We start from the raw sequence: 18,703 nt of genomic DNA on the forward strand, positions 1-18,703 counted from the left end.
GGAAGATAAAAAGTAAGGATAGTAAGCAGTAGGGACAAATTTCCATCATCTTAAAAAAATCCCTGAAAACATTTACAAGCAAAAGAAACCTGGAAGAGAGGTGATGAAGTTGCAAGTTAACGGAACAAGACTGTAAACAAAGTCGAAGAGGTTTGGAGAAGAGGAACATATCTGATTTCTGAGGTCAATGACTAGATAGAAGTTAACAAGAAAAAAATTTGAGGTTTTAAAGATTAGTTACAAGAATGACTTCCAACTGAGTACTTACCAGTAGGCCAGGTAATAACTAAGAAACTAAAATAAAAATTTTAGAATACAGAAAAAGTTTAATAAAAATAAAGAAGTATTGAAAGAGAGAGAGACATGGGGCACCTGAGTGGCTCAGTCAGTTAAGCGTCTGACTTCAGGTCAGGTTATGATCTTACAGTTCATGAATTCAAGCCCCGCATTGGGTTCTTCTGTGCTGACAGCTCAGAGCCTGGATCCTGCTTTGGATTTTGTGTCTCCCTCTTTCTTTGCCCCTTCCCCACTCGTACTCGAACTCTCTCTCTCTCTAAGATAAGTAAACATTAAAAAATTAAAGGAAAAGAAAAGAAAAGAGACTGAGGAAGGAAGGGAGGAAGGATGGAAGGAATGAAGAAAGGAAGGAAGAAAGAAATTTAAAATAAAAAGATAAGACCCAGTCAAAGTTAAAGACCACAAAGTCAAACTTCATTGAATCCAAAGAAAGAAAGAAAGAAAGAAAGAAAGAAAGAAAAGAAAGAAAGAAAGAAAGAAAGAAAGAAAGAAAGAAAGAAAGAAGGAAATTTAAAATAAAAAGATAAGACCCAGTCAAAGACCATAAAGTCAAACTTCACTGAATCAAATGCTGGTGAGTAGTCCAGAACTGAGCCTAAACATAAACTTCAGGAGAGAAAGATGTCCAAGTCTCATGTTGGCTATTTTGCCAAGTGAGCATGACTATAAATGTAAAGGATTTTAGAACAAAAACAAATTAACAATCAAAACAGATGACCCTGAAGGTGAGGTTGAATATAAGGTTAAATAGATGCTGCTAGACTGAAAAAAGGGGTCAAAGCCCCTTAAAGTCACAAGGTAATGAGAACTGGAAAGAAATGAACAGTGGGTATAATGAGTGGTATAAGAAAGAGTATAAGAACTTAAAAGCTGATGTGAAGCACTGGCCATGAAGAAGTCCAGGTCCCATGAGGTCAGGCTAATTAATCAACAAGGGGGGAAATAAGTGGGAGAAAGGGGCTAAAGTCATTAAGAAAGGTAGGCGAATCCTTGAAAAGACTGGCTGATAATTGACCAGAAAGTAACACAGAAGACATTTTATGATCTGTAAGAAAATCACTTTTATTAGTTATACTTCAATTCTAACTTAAAAAAAAAGAACAACCCCACTTTGAATAATCAACCTGCTTTATATCAAAACAATTTTTGACTATTAAAAAAAAATCCATCCAAAGGGATACCCCTATTAATGAGATAAAAATGAAAGCAATGTGAGCTGTGAAAGCTTTCTCTCTTAGAGTAAATATTAGGCACTCAAGAGCCTAAGTTGAATGAATTAATAAAAAGGAATTCCAACAGTGGCCTCATGACTGGAACAGTCTCTCATTCCACTGAATGAATGAATAAGGTAGATGGTTTGATGTACAGATGAACAGACAAAACAATGGATTACAGAGAAAGAGAGAGAGAGAAATAGACTCAATAAAGCTCCTAAATATAACTAAAAATCCTGGAGTCTCTCAAACTGATTCCTTTAAAAGAATAATATTCACGAGAGTACATGTATTTGTTTAATAAATACATTTAAAACATTTGACCTTTTATATTTGAAAATGACCATTTTTTAAAATTCTATAGGAAAAACCAAATACCCATAGAGAAAATATTTCCCTAACAAACCTATCCTTATTTCATTAGTCTAACTGTTCATACAATTTTAGTTCCAGTAATTTTGAGTTACTATACTGGGAAAATAGTATACGAGGCATTATCCTAAAAGTTCCCTAATGCTAGACGTTTAGTCCTTGAAGAGAAAAATTGGCTTCTGAAAGAATAACTGCTTTAAAATGAACTTGCTGACTGTAATTTTAATTGGTAATTACAGATGTTTAACTCATCTTACCTCATCATATGATTTACATAGGCTTTGCTACAGCTAGTGTTGTATCTGCAAAAACTACAATGGACATACGTAGGAAAGTGGTTTGCAAAATCTTTTATTTCGGAACAACACTCAATGCACTTGTGAACTCCCCGACGATACCTTATGGAGATATAAAGAAAATGATATATATTTTAAAATAAAGATAATAAGGGAGGGCCTTTTTAATATTCTCTTATAGAGGCCAATGTGTTTAAATTAACGTGTAAATAGAGAGTTGTAATTTGAAAAAATCTGTTATGGAACAACAGCTAGAATAAGTGTAAACAATCTAACATAAATCAATGTTTTTCACTGGCGTAAGAGGGATTAAATTAAGCAATACAAACATCCCAAGATATAAGCACAACATATAATAACAGTATAGTAAGTGAATATTATAAAAACAATAGTAATTCAGGTACTGTTCAATAGTTGTAAAAAAATACCTTTTTATTATTTTCTTTGCCTTTATGTTATTGTGATAGCATATTAATGTACAAGAGATATGTGTAATAAGGTAAATTTATATTAAAGCCTTTATACATAAGATTAAAGTAGAATTATATATGAGGAATAAAAGATTACCTTAAGTTCCTCAATGCTGTATTGACTTTACTTTTTTTATTGTTACTAGCCAATGTGCTTTGTTTCTTTTGCATATTAGAGATTTTTGATTTATATTTAGGTTTACTTCCATTAGGCTTACTTGCATTAGGTTTACTTGTATTGGGTTTAGTTGCATTAGGTTTGCTTGTGTTAGATTTTGTGGGTTGTTTAGCAGTTATAGTTTTAGTCCTTGGAGGTGAGAGCTGAAGGGTAGAAGTGCTTGCACTAATGGAAGGTGTAGTTGAAGATCCTGACTGAAGAGGTCCAACTGAAGCTCGAATAGTAACCTACAAAAATGAAGATAATATTTGCTTTAGAAAATTAATCATGGTATTATTATTAAAATATCACTGTATAATAAAAAGTTAAACATCAAGTATTTGGAAAGGGCAAGTATAAACTATATTTAGATTAAGTCTTCCATTTATTCTAGATTTTCATCCCAATTAAATTAAACTTGATATTTATTCACTTGTAGTATTACTTTTTTTGTATTGATTATCAGTTAAGTTATTAGGAGTTAATGCAAATTGTAAGACTATTAAAAAAGAGCACATTCCATAGCTATTTTTATGCTCTGCTACAACTAAGATAATTCACAAACACAGACATCAAAATTTAAATCTCAAAATCTGAAAAGCAATTCTAGAAAAGCCTGTATTACACCTTAACAACTATACAACAAATAGATCTACAGTGAACACTACCTCCTCTTTCCAGGGGCTCATTAGGCTGGATTTATGTATACAAAGGTTATGGGAGATGTTACATCAATTCATTATACTATATGGAAAGTTTAATTATATTTAGAATTTCCTTAAAGGGAACTAATATAAAGCTTATCATTTAGTATCCAGAAATTATATTTGTTGGCTGACAATGAAAAACAATTGCCTACCAACATTCCTGTTAATCATTTGATTATACTTCTCCCATGTATTGGAGAAACAGACTATGAGGAAGTCCTATGAAATGCATGTATTTTGGTATCACACAAAAGCACTGGACTAGGAATCAAAAGACCTGAGGTTAAATTTCAGATCATGTCTTCCTAGCCATGTGACCTTAAATAAGTAACTCAGCCTCTTCTTTATCTAAAATATGGGGCAATAACTACTTTGTCTTCTCACTGGACTGCTGTATGGATTAAATAACAGGATGTATGAAAAAGCATATTGAAAGCCTAATTCTAAGGTGGTATAAAAACATTTAGTATCATGATTAATATTATTACTATTATTATTAATAAGGGAAAATATGAGAGAGGACTGCACTGCTTACATTAGTGTTCTGCAAGTCTAGTCCCAGCATGGAATGAATGGATTGCAGGGATGCTGGATAGCTTCTCTTGCTCTAGGTCTTCAGAGCATGGCTTTATATTGTTTTAGTTAATTCAAATAACAGACATACCCACATTCAAAGGTAAGTACCCAAAGCCAAATATAAATGTTTTGGGGATTATTTCACTTTGGATTATCCATGCCTCTGTTTCCCTCCACTGGAGCAAATATTCAAGAGCTGACTGTGTATAAAGAAGTCAGAGAAAACAGAGGTATATAAGGCAAAAAGGGAAAAGTAAATTACAATCATCAGTATGCAGTCAGACATGTTGTTTGCTCATTTAAAATATAATGCTATCCAGCAGCAGAACTTGCTTCTCTGAGAGGAGACTCAGTAATAACAACTTCAATAAACATCTGAGAACCTATGGCATTCGCAGCACTATGTGAAATGCTAAGGACACAAAGATAAAACATGAGTCCTGATCTCAAGCATCTTACAGTTTAGCAGATAATACTAACTTATATACTGCCAACTGGAATAACTCAAATAGCCTATATGATATTGACACAACCCACTGTCCCAGAGAACAGTTAATTTAGTGGCACTTTTTACAAAGGAATATCACTCTAGCACAGCACATACTACCGACCATAAAACAATGGTCAGAAGACTTCTTTTCTAGACAGAAGAATGATAAAACCTAAAGTTAAAGTCTTAATAAAAATCAGAAATCATTTTTAAGCATTATATTCAATATATAAAAGGAGGCAGAAATTAATTTCTATTATCATACAAAATGCTAAAAATACAACACATCTAAACTCACTTTTGTTCCAGGAGGCAATCCTTCTAGTTGTTTAGGTTTTATAAATGTTCTATGATGCTGAGTCTTATGATCCATTTTCTCTTTGCATGTCAAAAATTGCAGTCTGCATTTTGTACAACGATGTATTCCTTTTTTCTGTTTAAAAAAAAAAAACAGAAAAAGGGAGGAAAAGTAATTTCTACAACCACAAGTGCTGTGTCCTGACTGCTCTGATTCAATTTTAATGATACCTAAATAATTTTATATTCCCCATATAAACAGCAATATTTTATTTCATTTTTAAAAGTGCTCTTTGTAGTAGTACTTGGGTTTCAAAAATGTCTGTTACTATATAGAAATTGAACATAAAATGTCTATCAGTAGGTTCTAATGAAAGTTCTCTCAACAGTGGTGTGAAAGGTCTTCTAATTACAATTTTAAAGTATTTAGACACATGATATGGTTAAAATGAGCTATACCTTAATTTTATCCTAGAAGAAAATAAATTCTTTTTAATTTTGCCATTTCCAGTTGGCTGACAAGTTGGTAAAATAAAGTCAAATATTTAACCAGATAGTTCAAAGACAGTCACTATAGAAATGGTTGTATAACGTTTAATAGATTTTTCTGCAATGATGAGATATTGTATAGCTACACTGACCAGGATGGTAGCCACTATGCATACTGAGCACTTGAAATATGCCAAGTGCAAATAAACTTTTATCTAATTAAGTTTAACTTGAGTAGTCACATCGACATTGCACAGTATTGATGTAGAGACATAAATCACAACTACTACTCCCCATCTACTTACTGACTGAGATCTCTTGAGTGATTCCTCTTAAAACCCAATCCTGTTAATACTCTACGGCTGGGAAACAGGACCCAAAATATCTAAATCACTCTCCCATAACTAGTTACTCATGGTGCCAGACTGCTGATACAGTGTTCTTTCGACTGTATATCAAATACAATCTTACCTATATGCTCTCATTAATTTAGAAATGATACAGATGTACATATATACACAAACTGAAACAAAAAATAAATACAAAAGAATGTTTTCTCAGAAGCTGCAATCTGCCAGATATATAACTATTTCCATTTAAATACACTCCCTCATTTATAAAATTCAAACAAGGTAATATACTAAGAAGTACCTGGCACAATTACTAGCACACCGCAGGCATTTCATAAATTAAAGCTCTTTACAAAATTCAAAGTAATATATAAATATAATGTTTTTATTACTATTCTAGCTGCATGTTAAGACTATTTTAGAAGTGTAGTGAATTGGATTATATCATAGATAACAAGCAATTTTTAAATAGTCATTTATATGTGCTGAAGGAAGAGGAGGAAAGAAAGAAAACTTGGTCAAGAATCAGATACCAAGACAAAAGGACAGAAAGTTAGTTCTCCGAATCCAATTCCCAGAAATCTTTTCTCTATGTATAATCACTCCCCAGATTACCTCATCCTTTTTCAAGGCTTTAAATGATATCTATCCAACTGTCTACTAGACACTACTACCTGATAGCTAATATGCATCTAAAATCAACATGTACAAAATTAAATTCTGGATTTTTCTCCCTACCACCTTGCCACCCCCCCACCCATCCCCATCTGCTCTTTTCTTAGTCTTCCCCCGAGGACAATGTATGAAAATTCTCCTCTTACAGCTGGTTAGGACAAAAAATTAGTAACTCACTCACACATCCTATAACCAACACACTAATAAAACCTACCAGCTCGACCTTCAAAAACTTTCATAATCTTTCCACTCATCATTACCTCTAACCATTGCTACCAAACTGCTTACTTGGACTAGTATAATTATCTCCTATACTCCTGTCATGTTCTTTCCTCCCTATGGTCTATTCTCCCCACAGGTCTTAAAACATGGTAAATCTCTGACATGCTAAAATGCTCCTATGGCTTTCCAAAGTCCTGTTTCTGGTTTACAAGGCTCTACGTAAACTTGCCTGCATTCTATTGCTACACCCTTATCTCCTACTTCTCTTCCTCTTTTCAGTTTACTCTGCTCTAGCCACAACTGTCCGCTGCCATTTTTTGAGTGTTCCATGTATATATTCACTTCACTGTCTGTATAATGTTTCCTCTCACAGACTTCCACATGGCTTATTCTTTTATTTTCTTCAGAGAGACTTGTGTTTTACCACAATATATACATAACAGCAACCATTCCTCCACTCCCAACACCTTTCTGGCACTCTCCATCTTCTACATTTTCTTTCCACAGTACTACCACCAGCTACCATGTATATATATTCAAACATAAACACACATATATTTTATCTTGCTCCTCTATAATTCAAATTTCAGAGGGTACAAACTTTGTTCACTACTATATAATAACCAAAACAGCTCCTGGCACACATTAAAACATTTAATAAATGGACTATTAAATAAATGGATAGTGAGGTAGAAAGCAAGAGACTGACAGAGAAAGTGAGTGTAAGAAGCAGGTACAATTTAACTAGTTCGAAACATCTGCCATTCCATTCAATGAAATTTTGTCCAGAATCATGAGATAGAATACATTAATCTACTATTCCCTTAGTTGGACACAAGTCTTCCATGTGTATCTTGTGTATATATGCATTTCAATGTGATAAGAGTATTTTTAGTAACATCATGTTCAGTCAAAGAAATAGTGATCTATTCTATGGATAGAGAAATAATTATCAGTGTTGAACTTTTTGATACACATACCACATTGTTTGGGAAATTTGAAGGATTTAAGGGTTATTCTGACTATATGTTATTTCTGTCCTCAATGCCAATGTGAAATCTGACTCTGTGATAAAGCAGTAAAAGCCTGGGCTCTGAAGTCAAATTTTAATTCTGCTTTCTATTAGGTAATAAGGCACTGAGCAGGTTACTTTCTCTAAAACTTTGTTTCCTCATCCATAAATTATAAGTAATAAAATACATATGTGATTGTGAGGATTAAATGTGACCATGCTTGTAAAGCACCTGCTGCTGCCATAAGGTAACTGATGACATATGTTAACTGCTTAACATTTTTATTAAAGATCTAATGAGCATATTTAACACATCCAAAATCACTTTTATTATTTCTTAAAAGTCACACAAACCGGATTTTTAGCTCTAAAATCCTGAGACTGCATAATACAACTCCTTAAAAAAAAGTTACACCAAACTCTTCGAAGACAATAAAATGACCCAAAGAGTCAACAATTCTTATTGCCTAGTATCACACTAATAATGTCACCTCAATTACAAGTTTATAATCCTACTCAACTATGGTGTCCTAGTCTTTGTAAATAATCATGCAAACTATAAATACATTCAAGGATGTTGATGACCCTTATTAACAGATTTCTCCCCTCTTTACTGAAGCCTGCCTGCCTCCGGAGTATTCCATAAAAACCAAAGAAAATTAAGCACCAATGGCAAGGTAAGGCATAAAACTCAGCATACAAAAACCTTATGAATCACAAAGCCCACAGAGTGGGCTCACACATCTCTCTCATAATTACCATTCTTCCCACATCTACATCTCACTCTGGAGCTTAGGAAAGCATGTGGAGAAAATTATAAGTCCCATAATGAAATAGCACTACTATTAATATCTCATTCTCCCTTTCAAAATTAAAGGCCAAAGGTGAAATAAAGAGTACCAAAAATAGTGTTCCAAAATTCTATTCCTCAAAAAGTGTTAATAGGTATTGTGCAAATAAGTGGTCAATGGCCAAAAACGTTCGGGGACTAATGCATACTATATACCCCTTGCTTGGAGATTCATGAAGTTCATTAGCATGTTAAAAGTTCTGAGAAGTCCTATTTTAAAAAATAGACGACCTGTTTAATATTGTAAATTTAGGCATTTACCAAATTTATTTAAACCAGTAACAATTCTGGGGGAAACAACTGATGGAACACTGTTGAGGAAACCTAAAATAGAAAGATCTTGCCAGAAATTCTCAAAGATGATTATCATCCCAGTCACAACACAGGTGATACTAAATTCACTTGGAAAAAGAAGATGTGGTATACACACACACACACACACACACACACACACACACACACAATGGAATGTTACTCAGCCATAAAAAAAGAATGAAATCTTGCCATTTGCAATGACATGGATGAAGCTAGAGAGTATTAAGCTAAGTGAAATAACATAGAGAAAGACAAATATTATTTCACTCAGATGTGGAATCTAAGAAACAAAACATCGAACATGAGGGGGGGAGTAAAGAAGGGGCAAAGTAAGAAACAGACTCCTAACTATAGAGAAGAAACTGATGGTTATCAGAGGTAACCAGTGTTCTAAGAAGTGAGGTGTGGATGGGGGGTATGGGTTAGACAGGTGATGAGGATTAAGGAGGGCACTTGTGATGGGCACCAGGTGTTGTATTTAAGTGTTGAATCACTAAATTCTAAATCTGATACTAACATTAAACTGTATGTTAACTAACTGGAATTTAAATAAAAATGTAAAATAAAATTCACTTGGAAATTCTACTTTTATGATTTTTCCCATTTAAAAACCACAAGGTGATTACCTCATGACTAGAAATGAAAGCAAAGTGAGCACCAATCAGCAAGCCTGCTTCATCAATAGTAAGAAAATGTAATGAGCTAATTAGGGAGGCGGCAGCGGCAAAACTTGATTACATGATCAGATTCTGTAAACCCAGTGACTTCTGATTTTGGCAAAGACACTGTTGTTGCTCTTTCAAGCACTTAAGAACAGGATCAGTGTTACATAAAAGTTTTCAGCCCAAACAAAGGGTGGTTTAATTGCTTCAGGAAAAGAACCAGTAAGCATTAACAACAGAATTTAAGAGAAGGATATAAGTGCTAATATTGGGTCCCAAAAATTACATAGCAGAACTAACATAAGTCATCCACAAAACAAGTGATGGCCTAAATACAGTTCTTTGGCAGAGTTCAAGTACCAAGCAGTGTCATTACTGTTTCCTTTATCACTGGCAACTATAAAAGACCACTTCTGGTCAATGATAACAACATGTATTCTCATAATTAAGGGGCTTAAAAGTGGAAATAAGGTTGGAAGAGGAAAAAGGAAAACAAGATTGAGTCCTCAATCTTTTCTAAGTGCAAAGAAACCACCTTCAAAATCATTCCCACTCCTGATAACTACCTTCAAAATCATCCCTGAATCCACCCTTGGACTCTGAAATATCCAATTGTTTGAATATTCCACTCATCTTCCCTTTTTTCCTTCAATCCTAGGTTTCTGATTTCCAGCTATCTTTCAGAACTTTCACTCATGAGCTACAACATCACCAGAAAGGAGCACGAAAAAGAGGTGAAAGTTTCACAAGTAACTCAGCATAAATTGAAAATTTATCAGGTCACTTGAAATACCCTTGCTTCCCTATAAAATAAATCTAAACCATGTTCTCAGTAATAATCTATCCTTTAACTAAAATAACATGAACAAATAAAAACTGGTAAATCTCACCTGATGCTTCATATAATGATGCATGTAGGGTGTTGCAATTTTAATAACTTTGAGGCAAAATGGACATAGCAAGTTCTTAGTGTTTTCATGGGATGTTCTAAAATGAGTTTCTACATCAGAAAATGATGATGACCTATAATTGCAAACCTAAAAATAAAGAAGGTTTAGTTTAACTTGAAAATGTATAATGATATGCAATTACAAAGTAACAAGGATAGGTCATTTGTTTAGAAGAACATAAGGTGTTACTCATTCAGCTTTGATAACTACACAATCAAGAATGCCATTAATGCAAGCACTGAAAGATAATCTTTGAGAGATAAAAGTTATCTTTCAAAGTTTAGGGATAGCTCCCAAAACATAACTAGATTCCCTTCTTTTTAACAGCTCTTTTTATTTATCATCCCCATCTTGACTTGAATTTTCAAGCTTTAACACCTCTTGTCCTATAAAGTTTTCTTCTGCTGCATAAAACAGCACTTTCCTTTAGATTATAAACGGCTTCCAGGCTATGGCATTGGCAATCTATTTTTATCTTCTTCTTCTATTTTTTGAAATTCTGAAAATATATTAATCTCAAAGCATCTGGTAGAGTTCTCTGTAAGTAAAAGCATTTCATATATCCCTTGTATAGCTACATTTCCCCCTGTATAGTAAGATAAGTCTCTATATTTGTCTGTTAGCCACAGGACTCTTTGCCCAATAAGGAGTGGGTAAAAATGGCCTCTGGGCCAATTTCAACTCTCTGCTGAACCCCACATACAATGCATAAGTTACACCAAAGGTTTTTAAATTAATAGTTTACAGGAGGAATTTTAATTTTTAACCAAATTTATCTTTAGATAGGAAAAAATATATTTCATGACCCATAAAAACTATATGAAATTCAGATTCCAGTGTCCATAGATAAAGTTTAAATAAACACAGAGAGATCACATTCATTTACTTGTTGTCTCTGACTGCCTCTGTGCTATAATGGCAGTGTTGATTAGTTGCATCAGAGATTGTATGACCCTGAAAGCCTTAATATTTTTCACCTGGAGCTTTCTAAAAAAATTTTTTGCAGACCCCTGGCCCAACAGGTTTAAATCTTATAATCAAAACAACAGAAAACAAACAAACCAAACAAACACTAAGTACATAATAAAATATATGTATACCTGGCAAATATATGGCATTTCACCGGGCTTATGATTGTCCTTCATATGTTGTAAAAGAATATGCTCTGTTTCAAATGATAATTCACAAATTTTGCAAATGGCTAAAAGTGGGGGGGAGACATTACACCATTTTAAGATACACACACACACAGCAAATCATTATGTTGTATAACTGAAGCTATATGTCAATTATACTGCAAAAATAAAGTATCCTTATCAGGTAAACACAAATATATATGAATAAGATTCGTTTTATATATCTATATCAATAGTAATAAAAACAGTATTGGTGGTAGTGATAGATAACTATCGTTTTTAAACTGTGTGACAAACAGTTCTAAGTAGTTTACTTATATTAGCTCATTTAATTCTCATAACAGCATTATGAAACAGCTATTTCTATTACTCTCATTACTCAAATATTAAGTAAGTTGTCTGTGTTCACATAGTTGTATTAAAAGGAAGACCTGAGATTTGAAATCATCTAGCTCCAAAATCTATGACTTTAACTATGAGTAGTTGCTTTTTTTAAATTTCATCTTTGAAAACTATGATCTGAGGTTTTTAATTTAGACCCCCATATATAACACACAGGTTATTTACCATAATGAATTATTTACAAGAGGAATTTTAATTTTAGTAACGAGTTTCAACAGTTAAAACTTTTTCATTTTTGCCCCCAAATTCCAAAGTCAAATTTTTCTTAGTCTTATTTTTCTAACAACCTTAAGGTTTTCTCAGAGTTACATTGTCAAATTTGATAATATCCAATACTGAAACTTACTAGAAAATTCATGGGGTGTATGTGTGCTTTCAATGTGACACTGCAGTTGAAACGGTGTGGGAAACTGACGGTAGCAATGCTGGCAGGTGGTGTGGTTTTCCCAGCTCTCACTGCTCTGCTTCTCGAGCTCCAAGTGGTGTTTCATGTGGTTCATAAACCTATAAATGATTGTCAACAGGTGCAAAAATTCAGATTTAAAAACAAAAATCTAAAAACTAAGTATCTGAATCTAAATCTTAAAAATATAGATACATTACTCAAAATAAAATCTCAAAAGCCTTAAGTCCTCTAGAAAACTGTGTCTTTTAAATAATCACTTTCATTAAGTGGCTAAATATCTTTTCATCTTTGTTTTAAAAGAATTCATCAATGTAATTAATCTGAAATTTCAATAATTTACTCTAATTCTTAATTATTTCAGATTAAAATGTTTTTTAAAATAAAGCAGTCTTTTTTCCCCATACATGAATACTATTTACGCTTTTAAATTTATTTACTTGAAAGGAAGGAAATAAAATACTTGAAAGGACGGAAACCCCACCACCAAAAGCAGCTATTGTCATGAGAGAAATCTTTAAAGGTTATGAAGATATACAATATATTCCAGCTGTTTAAAAGACAAATTACTGGTATTTTTACTTGTGTCTTGGTTTCTAAATGCATGTAATAGCAATTTTAATGCCTACAATTACAAGAACCTTTTGTTTTATTTAATGATACTGGTTTACTGTTAGCACAGACTGTACATTTTAACTTGCAGACTGTGCCCTTTGTAGGCAACGTCCATTTTTCAGTTTTACATTCTGCTATTTCAGCTTCCCTAAAAGGCTTCTTATGAGCAGGAACTATGACCTTCAACAGCAAAGAGTGCAATATAAATGGGAACACCTATTTAAAAAAGCTTACTGAAGCTTTCTGCTGAATCTGAAAGTAAAGTTATAACAATTTTTAGTCTGGGTCAACTATTAACAATTACTCACTTTGAGGGTGTAAAGGAAAGAATCTAGAAAGTAAGTGATAATGTTATTAATCTGGAGAGCAGTCACCATGAAGGATATAACATTTATCTCTTTTTCACAACTCCACAATACTACTTCTCTTGAACCAGTTACAGCACACTTTGAAGTCCTCCTCTGGTTTTAACAGCAGCTCTACAAACACCTATAGAAAATCCTAGCCTTGGAATACTTATCTAAAGAGAAAAGGTCATGAGCCATTAAATTTTCAGCTCACAACTTTAAGCAATTAAAGCGTATCCATACAAATAATCTCTTAACCAGCAAGCTTTCTCTCGATTGTTATATGACCCTCCAACAGGACCTCATGCCCTTAAACCAAAAGATGGAAATGAGGAAAACAAAAAACGAAACTTCTTGCAAGGATGTTCACAGAATAAAATAAACCTGTTTTTATTGACACTCAATGTAGGAGGAAAAAAAAATTACCACACCACAGTATGTTGATAAGGCAGAGAATAAAAATCTATAGCTATTAACTTCTTATCATTCTTCACATACATCAATTTGCCTTCCCAATTTTTACTGTTAAAATATTTTTTAACATATATAACTTCTTTGGTTATGAAGTATTTACCATTAAGGTTACATTACTAAACAATCAGTATTTTTAAAAATGCTCAATTCCTGGATGTTACAAGTGCTGTTTGCTTAAAATTTCTAAATAATCAGGTACTCTAAAATATGTAACTAGTCTTCTGAAATAATAACAAAGGAATTATTAATTTTCATATGTTTAACATCAAGCGGGCTAATCTCAAAGGAAAAGCCAAAAGCTACTGCTGAAATAACTACATATCATATATGTAATATTTAAATATAACAAGGAACTAAGTCAGCGAAACATATTTCTATGCATTCAGCATAGTAACAGGATTTTTCTGATGTATTTTACTATTAAAGGTGTAAGAATATGGAAATAGGTGACAGCATTATACTGTAATCTTGTTTCAGTGTTGTATCAAAAACCACAATATCTCTTCTATTAAACTACTAAGACCATTAACTACTGATGGCTGTTAAGGTTTAATAAAAGGAGATAAAGAAAGGTGAAGACTCATATGAAATACCGTAAGTGAAATAATTTGGAAACTATAAAGTACCACCATAAACAAAGCTTTAATAGTTGTTATAGGAGTATATCACAATGTACTTAAGGGTTTTTCTATATCCTTCTTTTTTGACCTAAGAACTCACAGGAAAATAAAATAAATACTAGGCCCAGAAGTAACCTAAGAATGCTACTTATAAATAATAGTTGTCAAACGTAAACATAAAATGGCATACATATGTATGTTTGTATAAACACAGACACACATGTGATGTCTGCAACTTACTAGGAAATGTGTGAGAAAAAATAATAGTTTATATATGATATCAAATAGATGTTGATAAGGCAAGGACAGTAAAATGTTAATGGCAGAATCAATGTGGTAAGTATACAAATATATAAGGTAACAATTTTTAAACTCTGTTGAATGTCTGAAAATTTTTGTAATAAAATGGTGGAAAAACAACCTTACCTAATAAATGTCAAAGCTCTATAACCAATGAAAAATATCAATCAATATATCTTGTTACTTTGTTCTTGTTATGTACTCATTAATAGACGACAACTACTAATATGCCATATAACACAAAGATTGCAAAGTAAAGGTCATAAAATTTAAAATATACATGTATAAATCTTCAAAATTACACTGGAAATTAAATTTCTAAGTTTTGAAGGGGTTAAATTTGGAAATCAAAGCCACATGTTTCCGAGAACCGGTATTTCTCTAAAGATCACATTTCCTGCAAGGTAAATGTTTCAAAAATTACAAATAAGAATTTAAAGATCTAACCATTAAATAAGATTGATATGGAAGAGGTCAAACTGGACAAAACATATTGAAGTGGTACTTCTTGTGAAGTGAAGAAAAATAATATTCAAACGCAGTAAAAACGAAAATGATCTCATGAAAATTCCTAAAACACTGATAATTTAGGGAAAAAGTTAATTTTCCCTTATTTGAAACAAAGTTTGTCCTTTCTTAAGTTATCTTAAAGAGATACAACTAAGTGGATCCAGGAGTCAACTCTGAATTACAAGATAAAAAAAAGGCTTTTCAACAGGACAATCTGTCTTTGTTCTTAGTACAAAGTATTAAAATTGCTTATCTAGTATGGCACAGAGAAATACAAGATAAAGATAGAACAGTTGTATCTTTAGTATTCCAATTTTCAAAGAGAAATAAAAATAAGGATTTACATACCTAATATTATTTTTAAGAATTTTCAAGCAACTGAAGCATTTAAAGGTTGTGTGAGTCTTCTGTTCTTCTTGACCATCTCCTTCATGCTTCCCATAATAAAAGTCATTAACTAACATGATCAGTTTTCCTTTCTCTGAATCAACAGTCTTATTTTTATTTGCTGTACTTGAAAATTCTGTTTTAGCCAATCCTAAAAAGTTATTTATCATGTCTGGACAACAGTACTGAAAGAGAGAAAACAAAAGTCTTATTTATCCCTTAAAAAATTAGACATCAAAAAACAATTGTATGTTTACAACTAAAGCCAGACCATGTAAAACCATGCTTGGTAAATACGTGGGAAAATATTCATCAAGAGTTTGTGGTACATACACTCCAAAGAACAATAAACACCTATATCTTAATAAACAACAACAAAAATTCATTAAAAAAAATAAAACCAGAACTTGGCTACTGACCTAACAATGTTTTTCCTGGCAATTCATCTTTTTGGATATAAATAATGAATGATAACTTAAATGCTTAACTAAACTAAAACTCATTCAGGGTGCCTGGGTGTCTTGGTTGGTTGAGGGCCCGACTTTTGATTTCAGTTCAGGTCATGATCTCAGGGTTGTGGGATTGAGCCCCGCTTCAGGCTCCATGCTGGATGTGGAGTATGCTTAAGATTCAATTTCTCTCTTTCTCTTTCTCTCTCTCTCTGTCTCCCCACTCTTTCTCCCCTAACCAGTGCCCACTCACTCTCTCTCTAAATAAATAAAATAAATAATAAACCTTATTCATTTCATATTCATGTCAAGATAGAACATAGAGAAAAAATGCATATTACATGCCATAATGTAGATGTTTAATTTTCAAGTGATATATGAAATTTCGTAATAATCTAGTTAGAACTAAAAATTGAGTACAATTAATTTGCCATTGCCCAGACTCAAGGTGCTAGAAAACGTATGGAGGAAAAAAAAAAAAACAAACCAGTAACCCTGAAATCTAAAATGCTTAAATTTTTGAAGGGGAAATGTAGTTTCTCAAGAGATGAGTAAACTCAAGATGTCACATAAACTGGTTCTAAAGTGGAATACTTTCATACATAAGCTTTTTTTTGCCCCAACAATATTTAACTAATTCATTTATCATACATCATTTTCAGTTGCAGAACTTCTCTAGGGCAGTTTTTCTCAAAGGTCAGTCCAAAGAAGACCTACATTAGAAAAACAAGAAGTAGTTGTCAAAATGCTAATTCCTGGGCCCACTTGAGACCCAGAAATCACAGTGTCTAGAGACAGGGCCCAGAAATTTGTATTTCTCAACAAGCCACCCAGGTAATTATTTTATAATATAAAACAGCTGACTTAAACTCTTCCTAAATGTGTTACTCAGTAGTTAATAACAACATTAAAAAGTCTGAAACTAAACACAACTCTATTCCATTTCTAAGATAACATCCATTTCTTCTTCAGCCACACTGAAATGTTAAATCATCAGTAAAATGTTCTGTATCACATGGGAAGCTGATCCAAGACAGGCCTATAACATTTCCTTCAATTGCATTTATGTTTTTCATCTGTCAATTCTGAAACCTTTAAGAAAAAACACCAAGAAAAGTATCTAAAATAGATCTATTTTAGATCTAAAACAAAGGGGAAAATACTGAATAAAATGGGCCCACAAATAGTGACATAACTTGTGGTTCAGTAGTTAAAGTTGCATCCATAAGTGAAATTAGGACAAATACATTAGGTCCTTAGTACTACATGATCCTCTGTAGTCAACCACTCAGAATAAATAAAGTTGAAATGAAATGAAACCACAATTAGAAGAGAGAAATGAGAAAGGTTTTGCACTGTTCAAGAAGACCAGAAGACTCACACAACCTTTAAATGCTTCCTTCTAAAACATACTGGGTTTGAATCTAAGGATAAATGAAGAAAAGGATAGTTGAGAGTAAATCCATCAGTACTATCAGAAAAAAACTCCAAATATATATCTTACCACAAATGATGTGTACCGTAGTATCACTGTGATACACTAAACCCCTGACTTTATCTGCAATTTAACCATAGGAGTGACCTCAATGGGAAAAATTATAATGCACAAAAATGATATACAGAATAGTGTCTCTAATTGGAAATGTGGACAATCATATATATTCAAACATTAAATCTGGTTTTCAGACTGTAGAAGCTATTGAGTCATATTGGAGATTCAATACTTTCCTGAAATCTACAAAATAAGTAGAATATAGTAGAGTGTGCTACAAGGTTATATTTTTCAGAAACATCTAATTTGGTACATCTATAAAAGCTAAAGTTACCTTAATTACTCATAAATTATAATATACATAATAGATGATCAACTGCTTGCTCTGCTTCCATTTTCTTTTAAATAAAAAAAGAATCAGATTTTAAAAACAAGTTATGTCTTTTTTTTAGTCAAATGTCAAAATGTCTTTTTTTTAGTATAGTTGTCACAGGATGCTACATTAGTTTCATTCACAGTATCTTTTTTTTTCATCCATAATATCTTTTAAGCAACGTTTCAGATCCCTTTATAAGACAGATGAATGATAAAACACTGAAAACCAAGAATGGATAACCTAGATCAAAAAATTTAGTAATTTAAAGAAAAACTAAGAATTCCACAAAAAATATTCAGAAGTCTTAAAAGGCAAGAAAGCAACTTAAGAAATGAGACTTAGGCTTAGATGGAAAGTTTTATAGGAAGATAGAAAATGCTATGGATGGCATGACTGAGCTATGGTATAATATCACCCGGTCATCTTTTATTCAGTCCTAAAACCCTTTCTTTTCTAGCCCTTCACTGCAGGCCTGGGTTATTCCTTATTTTCCTGGGTTAGCCATTCTGCAAATTTTAAACTTTAATGCCATACACTGTAATTTTAAATAGTAGATACCACTTAAACATCATTCTCATCTTCACTCCTCCCAGTAGCCGGCTATGTTCTATTGCTTTGTTATTACCTAAAAATTTACGTAAGATTTTTAGAACAAAGAAGGTGGGAGGCTATTTTTTTTTTTATGTATAGTTTTTGTCAAGTTGGTTTCCTTTTTTTTTTCTTTTATTTATAGTTAGGGATGCTATTTTTAAATAGCAAAATAGAGAAGTGCCTGAGTGACTCAGTCAGTT

General features: G+C 32.6%; 1 protein-coding gene across 13 annotated transcripts in view; it reads right to left on the minus strand.

Moving 5' to 3' along the window:
• Window positions 1–18,703, minus strand: part of ZNF280D (zinc finger protein 280D) — a 124,618-nt gene that overhangs the window by 59,272 nt on the left and 46,643 nt on the right. For 12 of the 13 annotated variants that reach the window (XR_003912982.1, XR_003912984.1, XR_003912983.1 and 9 more), the window contains 7 exons: window positions 15,557–15,780; window positions 12,286–12,443; window positions 11,502–11,602; window positions 10,342–10,488; window positions 4,878–5,012; window positions 2,747–3,054; window positions 2,141–2,281 (listed from right to left, as the gene is read on the minus strand). Coding sequence is in view for 9 of the 13 variants with exons in the window: in XM_029950810.1 (XP_029806670.1) it covers window positions 2,141–2,281; window positions 2,747–3,054; window positions 4,878–5,012; window positions 10,342–10,488; window positions 11,502–11,602; window positions 12,286–12,443; window positions 15,557–15,780 (1,214 nt within the window). In the remaining 4 variants the exon portion in view is untranslated. The remainder of the gene's footprint in view (window positions 1–2,140; window positions 2,282–2,746; window positions 3,055–4,877; window positions 5,013–10,341; window positions 10,489–11,501; window positions 11,603–12,285; window positions 12,444–15,556; window positions 15,781–18,703) is intronic. The other variant, XM_029950811.1, reaches the window with a different exon arrangement.

This window comes from Suricata suricatta, chromosome 9, assembly GCF_006229205.1.
Source record: "Suricata suricatta isolate VVHF042 chromosome 9, meerkat_22Aug2017_6uvM2_HiC, whole genome shotgun sequence".
NCBI lineage: Eukaryota > Metazoa > Chordata > Mammalia > Carnivora > Herpestidae > Suricata > Suricata suricatta.